This window comes from Scatophagus argus, chromosome 11 (assembly GCF_020382885.2).
Source record: "Scatophagus argus isolate fScaArg1 chromosome 11, fScaArg1.pri, whole genome shotgun sequence".
Lineage (NCBI taxonomy): Eukaryota > Metazoa > Chordata > Actinopteri > Scatophagidae > Scatophagus > Scatophagus argus.
In genome coordinates, this window is record NC_058503.1 from 10,830,708 (window position 1) to 10,844,841 (window position 14,134).

At 41.5% G+C, this 14,134-nt stretch overlaps 2 protein-coding genes across 2 annotated transcripts; both read right to left on the reverse strand.

The window, feature by feature from the left end:
- Nucleotides 1-1,795: 1,795 nt before the first annotated feature.
- On the reverse strand, nucleotides 1,796-4,743 carry LOC124067499 (leukocyte cell-derived chemotaxin 1-like). The gene is made up of 7 exons (XM_046404892.1): nucleotides 4,672-4,743; nucleotides 4,366-4,500; nucleotides 3,719-3,859; nucleotides 3,491-3,601; nucleotides 3,193-3,346; nucleotides 2,558-2,745; nucleotides 1,796-2,023 (listed from the first exon to the last, which is right to left on the reverse strand). The coding sequence occupies exons 1-7, from the start codon at nucleotides 4,741-4,743 to the stop codon at nucleotides 1,796-1,798; spliced, it is 1,029 nt and encodes a 342-aa protein (XP_046260848.1).
- A 1,141-nt stretch (nucleotides 4,744-5,884) lies between these two features.
- Nucleotides 5,885-9,743, reverse strand: si:ch211-199f5.1 (protocadherin-8). Its single transcript, XM_046405198.1, has 3 exons — nucleotides 7,076-9,743; nucleotides 6,775-6,977; nucleotides 5,885-6,558 (listed from the first exon to the last, which is right to left on the reverse strand). Exons 1-3 carry the CDS (start codon nucleotides 9,538-9,540, stop codon nucleotides 6,245-6,247), a joined length of 2,982 nt encoding a protein of 993 aa, XP_046261154.1. The 5' UTR covers nucleotides 9,541-9,743; the 3' UTR covers nucleotides 5,885-6,244.
- Nucleotides 9,744-14,134: the final 4,391 nt, after the last annotated feature.

The window sequence follows — 14,134 nt, forward strand, 5'->3', positions numbered from 1 at the left end:
GTTTTTTTTTTCTTTTCTTTTTTTTTGCTTTGTGTTTTTCATCTTCTTTTGTCTAGCTTAGACTCAGAGCTCTCTGTCTTTTGCTGCTGTATCAACATGTTCTGAGTGAAACCCGAGGAAACCACCACCGGCAACAGGCACATAACACATCATATTTACATTTAAGCTGCCATTGCTAACTTTAGAGTTTATATATAGCCTTGCTGAATCCCAGCTGGTGCAACTAAAATACAAAAAGTCACTCAATTAATAAATAATTTCAAGGTATCGCTTACATCCATATGCGCTGTCTGCCTGTGATTTCTAAAGATGAAACATTGTGAGGGATCCTCTTGCAGCTGCTGTCAGGTCAGACATTCACTGTTGTGCTGCAATCTGCAGTCCAAGTATAACTCCATTATTGAGGGGACTTTAAAATGGGAGCTGTGTGACACACAGCGGGATGATTTAGTTTAATGACCATGGCAGTGACAGTGCTGTGATGGAAATTGGACTCCCCCTGCAAATTTACATCACTTGAGGGTACTTGGGGCTCTTTTAGCGGCTGCACTCCAGAGCACGAGCCATCAGGAGGTCCTGGATATGTCATGCTTGTCACCTTCCTTTAAGTGCATCTGCAGACGTGGGAGAGGGATTAATATTATATAGCCTACGGAAGCACAGAGGCCGTCTTATCAGCACTGCAGATGTGATAAGCACCTCTACCCCCACGAAAACCAGGAAAGATCTCCAAGCAAAGAGACAAGCATCTCTTTGTGTTGTTTCCTCACACTGCTTCAGAGTTTCAAATGCGGCTTTAGCAGCAGATATGGTGCAGTTTCACATCTGTTGTAATTTGATGTGCCTGGATCACCCTCTGTGAAATCGTCTTGATCGCAACATGGTTCCTTTCAATTATTTAGAAAGTTGGCATATGGCTTTAGAGATAGTAATCTGATTTCTTTTGATTTTGAGGTATTCAGAATAGCCTACACCATAAGCCTCAATAACAGCTGTGCAAAAGGAAAAGCCTGTCTCTGCGATCGTGTTATTTGGTAGCTTAGCATCCACACGCTTTTCACAGAGGAAAATATTGACTTATTTATTTAATAAAAATGTCACTTCTATGGAAATATTTTCCATCATTGCCATGACACCCATCTCACATTAGTTCACATCAATGCAGATGTCAGTGTGCACAAATTGCATTGCCCTCAAACTGATTCTGAGCTGTGAATGGAAGTTATGGCAACCATTGCTGTCACTTCAGTTTTATCAGAAAAGCACCCAGTGGAACCATGGAAACAAGATGTGACATAAAAAAACATCTACATCAAAGCCAGCATATACCGTAATTAGAATTTATTGAAGCCTACTCATTCAGAAAAGGTACATGATCTACTGAGCCTTTGGATTCAATCCCATACCTTCCATTAAACACAGTACAGTGCATTAAGCCTTGGTATTACATGATGCTAAAAGAAATGTGCTCGTTTGTGAATCTGTTGCTGCAAACAGGAATATGACATTTATGCTATTTCCATTTTACTACATGTAAAGAAGTAATGTATGCATACAGATAGGAAGCAGACATTTACATGTAGAATATATTGTCTGGATGAACATTTTTCATAGTTTGTACAGGTCATATAATCATACATCATGATCTGCATTTCATGCTAACAGGCGTAGCTTTCTGGTGGTAACTACACTCAGAAAATAAATATCTGCATGCATAATAAAGTTTAAAGACCTTGGGGGTCTTTTGAAAAAAAAAAGAATAAAAAGAGAAATATATTCTCTGACAAGTGTTTGCTTAAACAACACCTAAAATGCGTGCCACCCACCAGCGACACGGCATAATGACTCGGCAAGCTACCTGGCATCCTCTGTAGTTGTAAGGCCAGGGCCAGTAGCCATGCAGAGGCTCGCATATTCTCTGACAGTGAGTGTAGCTGCGTTGGCATTCTGAGCAGCAGATCCCCTGGTGGTCTAACATGGTGTCAAAGGTCATGGCTCCGTCCTCTCTGGCCCCCCCGCTGCGCTGCAGTTTTAAAGCAATGTTAATTTTGAAGTGCAATCCATTTCTAAATTTACACTCATTTGCAATTCAAATGTTTTCAAAAAAAAAAAAAAAAATCTCATCCTCTCAAACATGTGACTACAGTTCTCTCAGGCAGCATGAATTTTTATAACCAGTGGGAATTTTCATTTCAGTTCGTAAGTTCATCAACTTGGAATGGCAGCTGTTACCCTTGTGACCTGTAATTATAACAGCTAATATGACACCCACTCAACAGCAGCAGCACAAAAATTAAGTCCAGGTTAATACATTTTTGCACTATGAGCTTGTATTTCTGTGAGAATAGATTTTTTAATGAAGCTGGCATCTTAAGGATGTCGTGATGAAGTTATCTGTGAAAGTGTTGACAAAACAGAGAAACTTCAATTCATAATGTCACTTGGAGGGTTGCTTCGGGGCTCTGTGTATGCCTCTTGCTAGTTAACCAAAGATTCACTGACTCTGGAGCGAGCCTCATTTATCATAAACAGTGAAGGTGATGAAGTTGGTACTCACATGATAGGGGTTTTCGGGGTTGTATGCTGACCCCTCGGTCGACTGTGCCCCCTCCTCTTCCTCTGCGACTCTGGAGGTGTCATCCTCTGCGTGACTCACCGGGCCGCTCTCCCCTGCAGCTGTCTCAAACTCCTCCATGTTAAACTGCCGTTTGGCTCGCTGTGTATCTCTCTTTCTCCTCTCCCCATCTGTTAGAGCAGCCACGAGAGGCGAGAGTATTGGGTCAACATCCACAAGACGCCTTACATGTCCTCAGAGCTCAATCCTACATAGCTGGGGCTGTCTCAGATGTCCTGAATAATTAAATTAGCAGCAGTGATTTCAAGCAGTCTTGCATATTTCAAGATCATTCTTTTTTGATACAAGACCGGAGACATTTTTGGTGTACCACTCTAAATGGAGGGTATGTTCAAGCTGTTTAAGTGTTTCAAGGACTTCTCGGAATCAGAATTTTACAAGTGTGTCAGCAGATAAGCAGGGCAATCGTAACCGAGATCTGAATCAACTATGAAAGAATGCACAATAATTCAAAGGATTATTGAATAGACCATGCTCTGTGATAGCAGGGCAGTTATAGACACTGTGGAATTGAATGAATCAGTACATCATAGCCGGAAAGAAGATAAGAAGGCAACCTTTAGGATAGATAGGTTGGAGCCAGTAAATGGGAAGTTCCCTGCAAAGACCCAGAATTTTGTTGCTCAGAAAACTGGTGTCCTTCAGTGGCTGCTCTGTAGCAACCCAGATGAGGAACTCCTCATCAAACCTCACTGGCATGACTTCATCTGTCTGGCAAGAAGAAAAAGATGATGTCCTTGAATTATAAAGATGGTATAATGAATGATAGTGTTAAAGCAAGAATAAGATCCTCTGTAGTTTCGTTTTTTTTTTGCCCCAGTTCTCAATGTTTTGTATTAAGCAGTGTGCATTTACCAGGTCAAACATCAGCTCTTTGTTATCACCCCCCATGTGTGGAAGATTGGCTTTGATTTGGGATTTTATATAGCACTTCTCTCCTCCGAAGACGCGGATTCCGGTTATTCCCTGCACCAAATCACAGAAATGCCATGTTTACACTCACAGCTTTGCTACTTTGCTAAGCACACAGAAAGTCTCCGCTGAACTACGCCAGGAAGAGAGAACAAGGACGAACTCACTCACAATCTGAAAGTCATGAATCTCCACTGCTTCCTCAGCTCCACTCCCAGTTTTAAATCGCTCCAGGTTGTTGTCAGAATCAATTTCCATGGAACCCTGCCTCACCTCCCCGTTGATGTTCATACTGTAACGAACATTATAAACCTGGCAGCAAAGTGGAATGTTAGAATGACTGATTAATCAAGTTATGTAAATCACACAGTAGCGAACACAATAGAAGTGAAATAGAGATAAACAAGCTTCCCATGAACTGTAATTGCTGGTGTTGCTTTGCTCACAGAAATCCTATACTTTAAAGCACGACAGTTGATGCTTTTGCAAACCTTGAGAATGTTTGTCTATCAGGTGAGCTCAATGAGACACAGATGAATATCACAATGCGAAGCAGTTTATGTAGCTTGTATTTACTGTAGACAGAATTAAAAATGTAATGTGATGATGGATGATTACCGATGGGGCATCTCAGTTGTTAGCATAAATATCTCTAGTGATGTTCTCAAGGAGTTATAGCTGTAATAAAAAGCTTTTGCAATCTACTTCAGTTCAATTTCCCACCAAAAGCATCCTAAAGCCTCCTTGCAGTCACTTGAGATGTCTGTTATTGAATAGGCGCTGCAATAACTAGAGCATAATCCTCAGCTGACACTTACATTTTTATCGCTGTCTTTCCATAGGTAGAGAGCAGCCATGGATGCACACAACATTAACACGGCACCAACAGTAAGCGTCACAGTTCCAAATCTCAAGAGGCGGCCGACTGCAGCAGAGGTTGGCATGCTTTGTTCCTTCACAAAGTTCAGAAGACGCAAAGTAAGACATGACACACACTCAGCAATAACCAGGACAACTGGAAACATTCCCTGGAAACCTGAAGAGTTTGCAAACGCTATAGTTTTGTTTACGTGTCATGGATGTCAATTATATTTCTAATCAAAAACTTATTAAGCCCGTCTTACCAGAGGCATGCAGTGTTCAAAGCAGCCAGATCCATGAGTGGTATTTTGGACTTTTTCCATAGTCTCTTTCATGATGTCCTCTGTACTTCCTCCACTAACACTGCCTGGTCTCTGTTGAGAATCAGGTTATGCAGCAGGAGGCTTTTTTGATGCTTGAGTGTGAATGACGCACAGTTGATATAAATTCTTTGAGCTAAATTCTTCGCCTGAATGTTACCTGTAGGTCCAGGTTACCTAAGACAAGGTGGCCATCCAGCGTTACCAAACTAAAACAAGACTTCTGAAACAGTCCTGAGCTCATCAGAGGTGGGCTGGTGTTACAGGAAATGATGTAACAGTTGGTAGAAAGTTAAGTGACCTTTCAGCCAGTTTGAGGAATGAAATATATAAGTAGTTGTAAGTCAGCTATGCTTTCAGAGAATACTTTCATCCCTTTCATTTAATCACCAACCTGTTTCAGGTGGATGTTGATTATGATATAAATATGCTCTTTGCTTGTTACAGTTGTCATTGGGAACAGTGAACAGTGAACAGATTCCACTCCCTGTAATCTGTAAAGTCTTCTTAGGTCTTTACATTCCTGAAATATTGTAAGACATGGCTGACTTGCTGTACTACACTGACAATCACAGACACGCTCAGACATAACATTTGCTTAATTATGAATTGTCGAATTTGATAATGGCAGAAAGGTAGTTTTGTGACCACGAATACTCCTTATTGTAACTTAAAAGCAAGAACATAATAAGAAAAGGAGATTCAAATGTGCAGTGCTGCTGTTGCTTGGAAACAGATTGAACCACATTTTTTGGATAATTGGTAAGCTGGGAAGGCAATCAGAAAAGGTGAGGAGATTCTCTGACCTTCGAGAAAATATGTAATTGTAAGAGCATTTGATCAGTGGTGCATTATTTGCATGCAAATTGAAGCAGCACAGTAACTACATTGTGTACCATGAAAAGAATCTGACACTGGCTTATACTTGCTATCAATTTAGCTGTGATCTTTGGAGGACCACATTTTATTTATTGCAGCTCATAAGCCTTTAAGGCAAATGAAATGTATTCAGTCGGTTAATTGAGGTTATTCGGTGTGCTTTCTGAATATTTCCTCAGGACAATAGGTTGTACTCTTCCTGTGAGATTACATTTGAGTCCTGAGAGAGAGAGAGAGCTTGATTTTTGTTCGTCGAACAGCAAAACAATTTCGCCTTTTAACCATTTATTTGTGCAACAATGTGACAAAAATCACCACAAACATGGTAATCTTTCATACTGATTGTTTTCCACAGCAGAAAGGCCCCTTTCAGCCTCAGTGTCCATAGGTCATGCCCCTTAAATAGTAACACATGCTCCTGAAAATGTATAATAAAATTCTTCTTTACACTGAATCGTTATGAAAAATATATTATTAATGTACAAAATCTTGCATATTACACATGATACAATGAACAGTCTTATATGAGCCAAAAGACACGACATATTACAAAACACAGCAACAAGCCGACATATAGTCAAATAATCAGTACTATACAGTATAAGGAAAAAAATCCCTTTTGATGACTTTCTGATCTCTAAGAGTTTGCGTACTCTGGAATGGATATCTCATCCGTTTCCTGTATTCGGGCTGGTGTTGGTGGACCAACAAGAATATAATCAAACTCCTGGTGTTGAACCTTTTCATAGACACTTTGCAGACCGTTGGTTTTTGGTATGTGAGCTGGATAGTAGTTTTCCCTTCTGGTGTCGCGGGGAAGTGAAGCTGTCTTGGAGAAAGTTGACAGATGCGGTCCACAGGCCATGCTCGTGTTGGGCCTTGTAGCCGAAGGGCTCCAGCATCGGTCCGAGTGTCCCAACACTTTGCACTCACTTGTACATGCCCAGAGACCTGTGGAAAACAGCAGTGCTGTCAGCATGTGAAATGAATACATTCACTGGCCCACCTGGTTGGAGGTCCTGAAAGTGAACCCAGGCAACCACACACAAGTGTCCAGTGTATTAGAAAATGCAAAGGCTTCAATCTCTATTTAACCTGACTCATTTATCCTCTAAATTTCATTTTCATTATTTTTTTTTTCTATATATTCGTTTTTGTGGCACTCACTGTTTGTTGGAGGCGACTCTTTTTTGTGCACATCTCCACTTATGTCAGAATCGCTGTCATTGAAGTCACTGTCCCCTTTTCCACTGTCCTTGCCACTGATGTGGGGATCTCTTGCTGAGATCGTCGTGAATGAATTACCCTTCCATATTGTTATTGGTCTGACGGTTTCTTTCCCGTATCCCGGCAGTGTGGAATAACCCTGCGAAGACACAAACAACACAGATTTTGAGCCAAGATGCAAAAGACAACAAAGTCAGCGTGAAACAAACTTTAAATATCTGTGACAAAATAATGACTTGCCTTTAATTTACCCTCCATCACTCTGCTGTTTGACTCAAACATGCCTGCTGTCTGCCTGCCATCCTCACAGCCTGTCTCTGTTGTGTTGTTGCTGGCCAGTGGAGTTTTCTCTGGAAGTGGATGTGCATCAAACACTTTGCCTTTGTGGCTGGCAATCAATGAATCAATGTGACCACTTTCCACTTTCTCCACATTTGGTGCGTCTTCTTTTTCATCATATGCCCCCTCCCTTGTCTCTTTTTTCCTGCGGTTGCAAATGGTTGTGATGAGAATGATAGCCAGCAGGAGGAGAGAACAGCTCCCTGCCAGGACAATGATGATGGCTATGGACATGTCCCATTCAAAGAGCTCCTCGCTGCCATTTTGAGTCAAGGAAGGCATACTGGGGAGATTTCCTTCTATGAAGCTGAAGTGTATAATGGCTGTGGAGGTAAGTGCGGGGGATCCATTGTCGCTGACCGACACTGTGACTTTGACATTGTCTGTGAGATCATACGTCAGCTGTCGGCTCACGTGCACCTTCCCTGTGTCTTTGCTGATGGAGAAACCCAGGTGCCCCCCCTCTGTGATTTTATAGGACAGCTGTGCGTTTATGCCCTCATCAGCATCTGTGGCCTTTATCTGGGTTACTAAATAACCTGCAGGTGCATCTTTGGGCAGGAAAACCTCAGCAGATCCTTTGTAAAGCGGTGGCTCTATGATAGACGGTTGGTTGTCATTCTGATCAACTATTTTTAGTCTGATGACAGCTGTGCTCTGCAGCTGTGGTGACCCCCCATCACTTGCTTGGATGTGGATGTCTAGCTGTTTCATCACTTCATAATTAAAACTTCTCAGTGCATATATAGAGCCAGACACTGAATTGAGAGACACAAAGGTGTTCACTGGAGACCCCATGATAATGCTGTCCACCAGTCTGTAGGTGATTTTGCCATTATTGCCCAGATCGGCGTCGCTTGCCTCAACTGTGGTGATATAAGCCCCCGGGGGGTTGTTTTCCACCACAGAAACTTCAGTGACAGCTTTAGTAAAGTGGGGGGCGTTGTCATTCTCGTCGCTCAGTCTAATGGTGTACTGAGTGATCTTTCTCAGCGGGGGTGACCCAAAATCCTCAGCCATGACCGTCAAGTTATACTCACTAATCCTCTCCCTGTCTAGGGCTGCTGCTGTAACTATCATGTAGCTGTCCTCGTAAGCCTGCCGTAGTTTAAAATGGTCGTGGCCGTATAATGTGCAGTGGACCTGGCTGTTAACACCCGAGTCTCTGTCCAGGGTGCTGATCAGCGCCACCAGACTGTCCTTGTCTGCCGCCTCGCTGATGTATGCAATGCCTGTCGTAATGGAGGTCATCGGGGTGATGCTGATTTCTGGGGCATTGTCATTAACGTCTGAGACGTGAATTATGATTTTGCACACGGAGGGGGTCGGGTTGGGTCCCAGATCTGTCGCCTGCACGTCTAGCTCGTAGGTGCTTTTGTCCTCAAAATCCACCGGGCTCCTGAGCGTCAGGCGGCCCGATTTATTATCCACTTGGAAAAGTTCTCGGATCTCGTGAGAAACCTGTTTTCCGAACCCGTAGACGACCTCTCCGTTTAAACCCTCATCAGCATCAACTGCGTTTAAGTCCAGTATAACAGTGCCAACCGGCGCGTCCTCCGGCAAAGTGACTGAGAAACTATTCTGGTCAAAAACGGGGCTGTTGTCATTAAAGTCAGTCACTCTGATAGTTATCTTTGTTGACCCCGATCTATACGGATTTCCTCCGTCTGTGGCGACCAGATCCACGGTGTATGATGACTGAATCTCCCTGTCTAGCTCTTTCATTAGCACCAATTCCGCATATTTAACCCCATCCGCTCTCAGGAGCACATCAATAGTAAAATGACTGTTGACAGAAATTTGATAGCTTTGGATGTAGTTTGACCCGACATCAGCGTCCACAGCTGGGTCTAAAGGGATCCTGGACCCTACTGCTGCATTCTCGGAGATCTCCACAATAGATTCCTTGTTTGGAAACTCCGGAGAGTTGTCATTGATGTCCTTTATTTCCACCTCAACGTGAATCAATTTGTAGCGATCTTTGGAGAAATTTACCACGTCAAAAGTAATGAGACACTGTGGAGTGTGTCTGCAGATTCTTTCCCTGTCAATTCGTTCCCCGACAGTGAGTTCCCCGTCGCTTTCTCTTACCCTGATGAATGAATCATTGAATTGTTTCATCATCCTGAAATTGGTCTTGGAGGAGTGAGACAGACTCAAGGACATGTCCTTGGCAAGGTTTCCGATGACTGTACCTGGTGCGCCCTCCTCATTGGTCTGGTATCGAATAGTATTTCCCTCTGACTGACCCAGCGAGGCAAATAAAAACTGATGGATTGAGAATATAAAAATCCACCGGTGCCAATAAGTTATAGATTTGCCCCGTATCATCTTCGTAGTAATTTTTCCCTCGGTAAGCAGCCTCATTGTGTGCCGAGCAGATGAGACGAGTTCACCTCTGGAGCGGGTTCTCCATGCAGCTCCCGCTTTTATGAACTGAACTGTGCTGGAAGTGAAAGTTACTTGCTTCTTGCGCGCAGCCAGTCAGATACGCTTGTTGCCTCGCCTTCAACACAGCTCAAAATTCTGCAGTGGCGGGGTTTATACAGCTCCTCATGCTAATGAGACGAAGTGTGACCAATCCCTCGCTTTAGAATTAAAAATACCCCCTTATGAAAAAAAAAGCCTGTAAGCCTGTTTTGTGAGTGCACACTGAAGCAAGTTGCAAAACAGAGAAAAAAAAGGGGCAGAAAAATATGTCACTGCTTGAAGATAGTTTCTGCACTGTTTATCGTCTTATTGCAGCCATTTTATTTAGCAGGAGTCTATTCCTTCTTCTTTTGACGTTGAGTTTATTGTCTATTGAACGCGCCTGAGAAGCGGGTAGGTGTGTGTGTGTGTGTATGTGCGCGCACTCACAAGGCCAGCTCAATTGTTTTTTGGAGAGCTGAGTGAGGTGTCGTTCAGGGCGCATCTCATTTCAGAACGGCTTCATTATCTGGAGACACATGCAGCATAGAAACTGAGAGAGGAGTGATGCTCGATCGATCACCTCATAAGCTACAGCTGATTTTTGTTCTGATTATCTAGTATATAAAAAAAACAAAATCCATATTATATTATCTCACCTTAACCTGTGCGTAAAAATAGCAGATGAATAAATGGACGCTTTTTAAGAGAAAATCGTTTCATATCTGACATCGAGAGAGTCTTCTTTATCTTTTCAAATCACACTTCAGGCCGAACATGTTGCTTCTCTCCTGGTGCACGTTTACTCCCCCCCGCACACACACACACACACACGCTCTGAAAACATGACTTCCAACTCTCTTACTATGATAAGGACAAGCCATTTCCTTTTGCACCTCTGCGTGTGCAATTTAACCAGTACGCTATATGGCCATACACACTGTACCTTTGCGTGCTTTCGGAGCTAAACTCGTTCCAGCTGAGGGAAATCGTAATGCCACATAAAATGGTATGTAAGACAACATGACAATACTAAAGTTTGGCACGTGACTAGCTTGACTAGTCTGCACTGATCCAATGCAATTGGACTGGCTCTGTGAACTCTTGAACTGGGTGATGACTGGATGTAAACTTGGGCTGTCCACATACTTTCGGCCATGTGCAGTACTAAACTCTATACCTACATATTTCTAAGAGCTAAAATTTGTCACAATATAACACCACCACCACCACAATCTGTAGCCTCAGAATCCACCCACAGAATTGAGCCTTCACTTCTCTGGCATATTTGACTGCTTTATTGGATTGCTCCTGTTTTGTTGTGTTTGTGTGGTGTTGACATAAAGATATTTAAAAAAAAACTCAGAAAAAGTTAAGCAAGGATCTGATTTAGTTTGGATCTAGCTTCTAGTAAATTTGTGCTCTTTCTTTCTTTTTTTAAATGTTTTGTCCAACCTCTAGTGGAACTTATTAGATTTGATGGAGTGAATTTTTTTCTTCAGTACAATTATGTTGCACTTTTTTGTTCTGCTGCTGTGAAGACTACATGGGGTTGCTGAGAAACCAAGAGTATAACTGTTCTACTACCCAGAATTTGGATAGAAATGACTTTTTTGGTGCCTCTGCTTACAGTTTATCTCTGACTTTTTACTTCCAACCTCTCTGTCTAGTGTGTATCCAAATGCGATGTGGAAGAGAGTTGCTGAAGATGACAGCTTGTGTGTATTTTGTTCAGAACGATTCATTAGTCAGCCATAGAGTCCACAGCATGCTGCAATTGAAGCACAAACAATAATCTGAGACAATAACACTAACAATAGCAATAATAATCTGAGGCATTGTGAGAAGTCCACAGAGACACACTGAAAGAAAAAAAAGGCTGCAGTAAACAACAAAGAAGGGCAATTTTACAATATAGGCTTTTCAACTAATGGAGAGCACAACTGTGACAGATTGCATTTATTTCTTACAGCAGAGGTTATCACTTGTGGGAATAAACTATGTTTAGATAATGTTTTGGAGTAATATATTAAAATTGCTCTAGACACAGACAATAATGAATGCTTTTCCTAATCATCTAATTGAATTCACACTAATATTTCTTGAAGCACAACATTAACATGTAGTTTTCTGAAATGCAAACAAGTTTCCTGACTAACAAGTACATGTTATTCACATGTACTTGGTGCTTCAGTGTAATTAGTGTGCAGAGGTTTAGATATGTTGTCAAGGAATATTCATAGAAGCTGGAGTCCAGCAAAGGTAAAAAAACTGGGAAATGTACAACACATTTATCCAGGCATACTGAAATGCATGAAACTCATTATCACCCACTGCAGTCTCATCCCCAAATTCATGTCTTCCAATGCTGAATAACAGTACACTGTGTTTATTTTTAAGAGTCCAGTGTATAATACAATCTGTTGAGAGTAAAAATATTCATTTTATTCTGTCACTGGGTTTCTCTGTGAAGGTCCCAATTCACATCTGGGTCCATGTGGATGTTTGATGTTTTCTTTAACTTGTGCTGTCACTAAGAGGCTAAATTTGGAGGTGCTCCACTGGGGATGATATTGAGAAAAATAGTAAAGCTAACTGCACACTCTGGGGATTTCTGTGAGAACACTACAATAAGAGCTGCATTAATCAGCATTTTCATAGCAACAATAGATTAAATGACCATGTGCAATGTAAAAAGTCTTGTTAGCAGTGACAAACCCATAGAGAATCACCACCTGATTTTCCAGTCACATATATATATTTTTTTAACGCACTGGTTTGGCTTTATGGTCTTCAGTTGTATTGATTCACTTTCACTGCTCTCATCAGTGTTTCCAATAGCAGCAGGCAGCTGTGCAGAGCTGACAGACACAGTTAACAACTAGCTGGTGTAACATTTAGCAGATACAGAGCCAGATATTTTTGAGGAGTTGGTGAAGACCAAAACAGAGCTAAAAGGAGAGCTCCTTAGATAACTTGGGCAATGCGGTCTGTAGGGAGTTGAATCCATGATTGACCGCTACGGGGTTAAGTGTGACTGTGTCGAATGAAGCTCCATACTCTCCTCTAAAGTGGCTTGGATTATGAGCAAGTAGGTGGGCAGTGATGGCTAGCCATGCGGTGGTCAGGTCTGATGTGGTGGACTGATGTTTGGATGCAGCAGCCATTCATCAGACTCCACCCACTGTACCCATTGAGTCTGGTAGAGGGTGTAGCCCGTGCGAGGCATAATAAAAGGTTACAATATTGTAACCCTAGTTCTTTAAGTACAGGCATTTGGCTTTCTATCCTGGTTAAAGATGAAGCAGGACAGTTGCTGGTGGTTTAATGGCCTTTATAAACCATGGGGTTCCAATGTACTCTGATAGACTGTTGTTACTGCCTGACTACGTTTTTCTTTTCAACTTCTGTAGGTGAATACATGATTGTGATTGGAAGGGATTTGACCCTAGAGTCCTGTAAAGCGCAGTGCTTACAGAACTAAGATTACAATTTCAAATGGTTAGCTAAAAAAGCTAGCTCACCATTACCTTCATCAAAACAATAGAAATTTATGTGATAAAAAGCTTAATATACAATGTCACATTTGTCCAACTGATGGTGTCATTGTTTCGCTGCTGATGTGCAATGTATTTCAGAGGAATGGCCATTCAATAAATAGTTTGATCAGCAGTTTTTTGGGTTATTTTTTTTCAGCTGATTTTAGAGTCATATATCATGTAGGCTGATTTGTACTTTAATGAGAACTGAGGTGATCATGGAAAGGTTCAGTGTGGGCGAGTCTCTTTGGATTACATTAAACCGGGTCAAATGACTGTGGTGATAGATGGATTATTATACTACAATGCAGCATTAGTTTGAACTGGGACGCGGAGCAGTTTATGTGAATTTATGATGAGTAAATGGCTGAGAATGGTTATTTAGCAGATGGTGTTTTCATTGTAGTGTTCAGATTCCACTGTCTGAGACTGCTTCATTTACATTTTACATTTAATTGTGTGGTGACTGAAGACATAAAATGTATCGAATGTTTTTTCAGTGATGGGTTTCTATTCATTATGACCTGACAGAGATTCAAGCTGTATGGGTGTCTGAGTTTCAAATAAGCAGTGCTCTACAGTCAAGAATCATAATAATTCAGAGAGCAGAAGTTAATACTTTAAAAAATAAAGCTCAAGGTCACTTCTAAAGAAAGACTTTGTACCACATCCCAGACTATGAATTCAAGCGACATTTTATATTAATATTTGATTTTATATCTTTGTATCAATTTATACAACTGTTTTTTATTCACAGCGACAGCAACCAACTGTCAGAATCATTAGCAATAAAGCATGCCCGTGTGACACTGATGGAAAATCATGATAGCATTTTCATGATTAATGTTATATAATTGTATTGAGTGTAGCTATTTCCATGAAAGTTACTTGCAGATTATTCACAGCCTCAAACAGATTCAGTAAGAGAGTGAAGGAGGCAAGCGGCAAACGGAAAATGTATGAGAAAAAAAACTGTTGCAGGGAGAGATATTTCAAATTTACTGTTGGCCCAC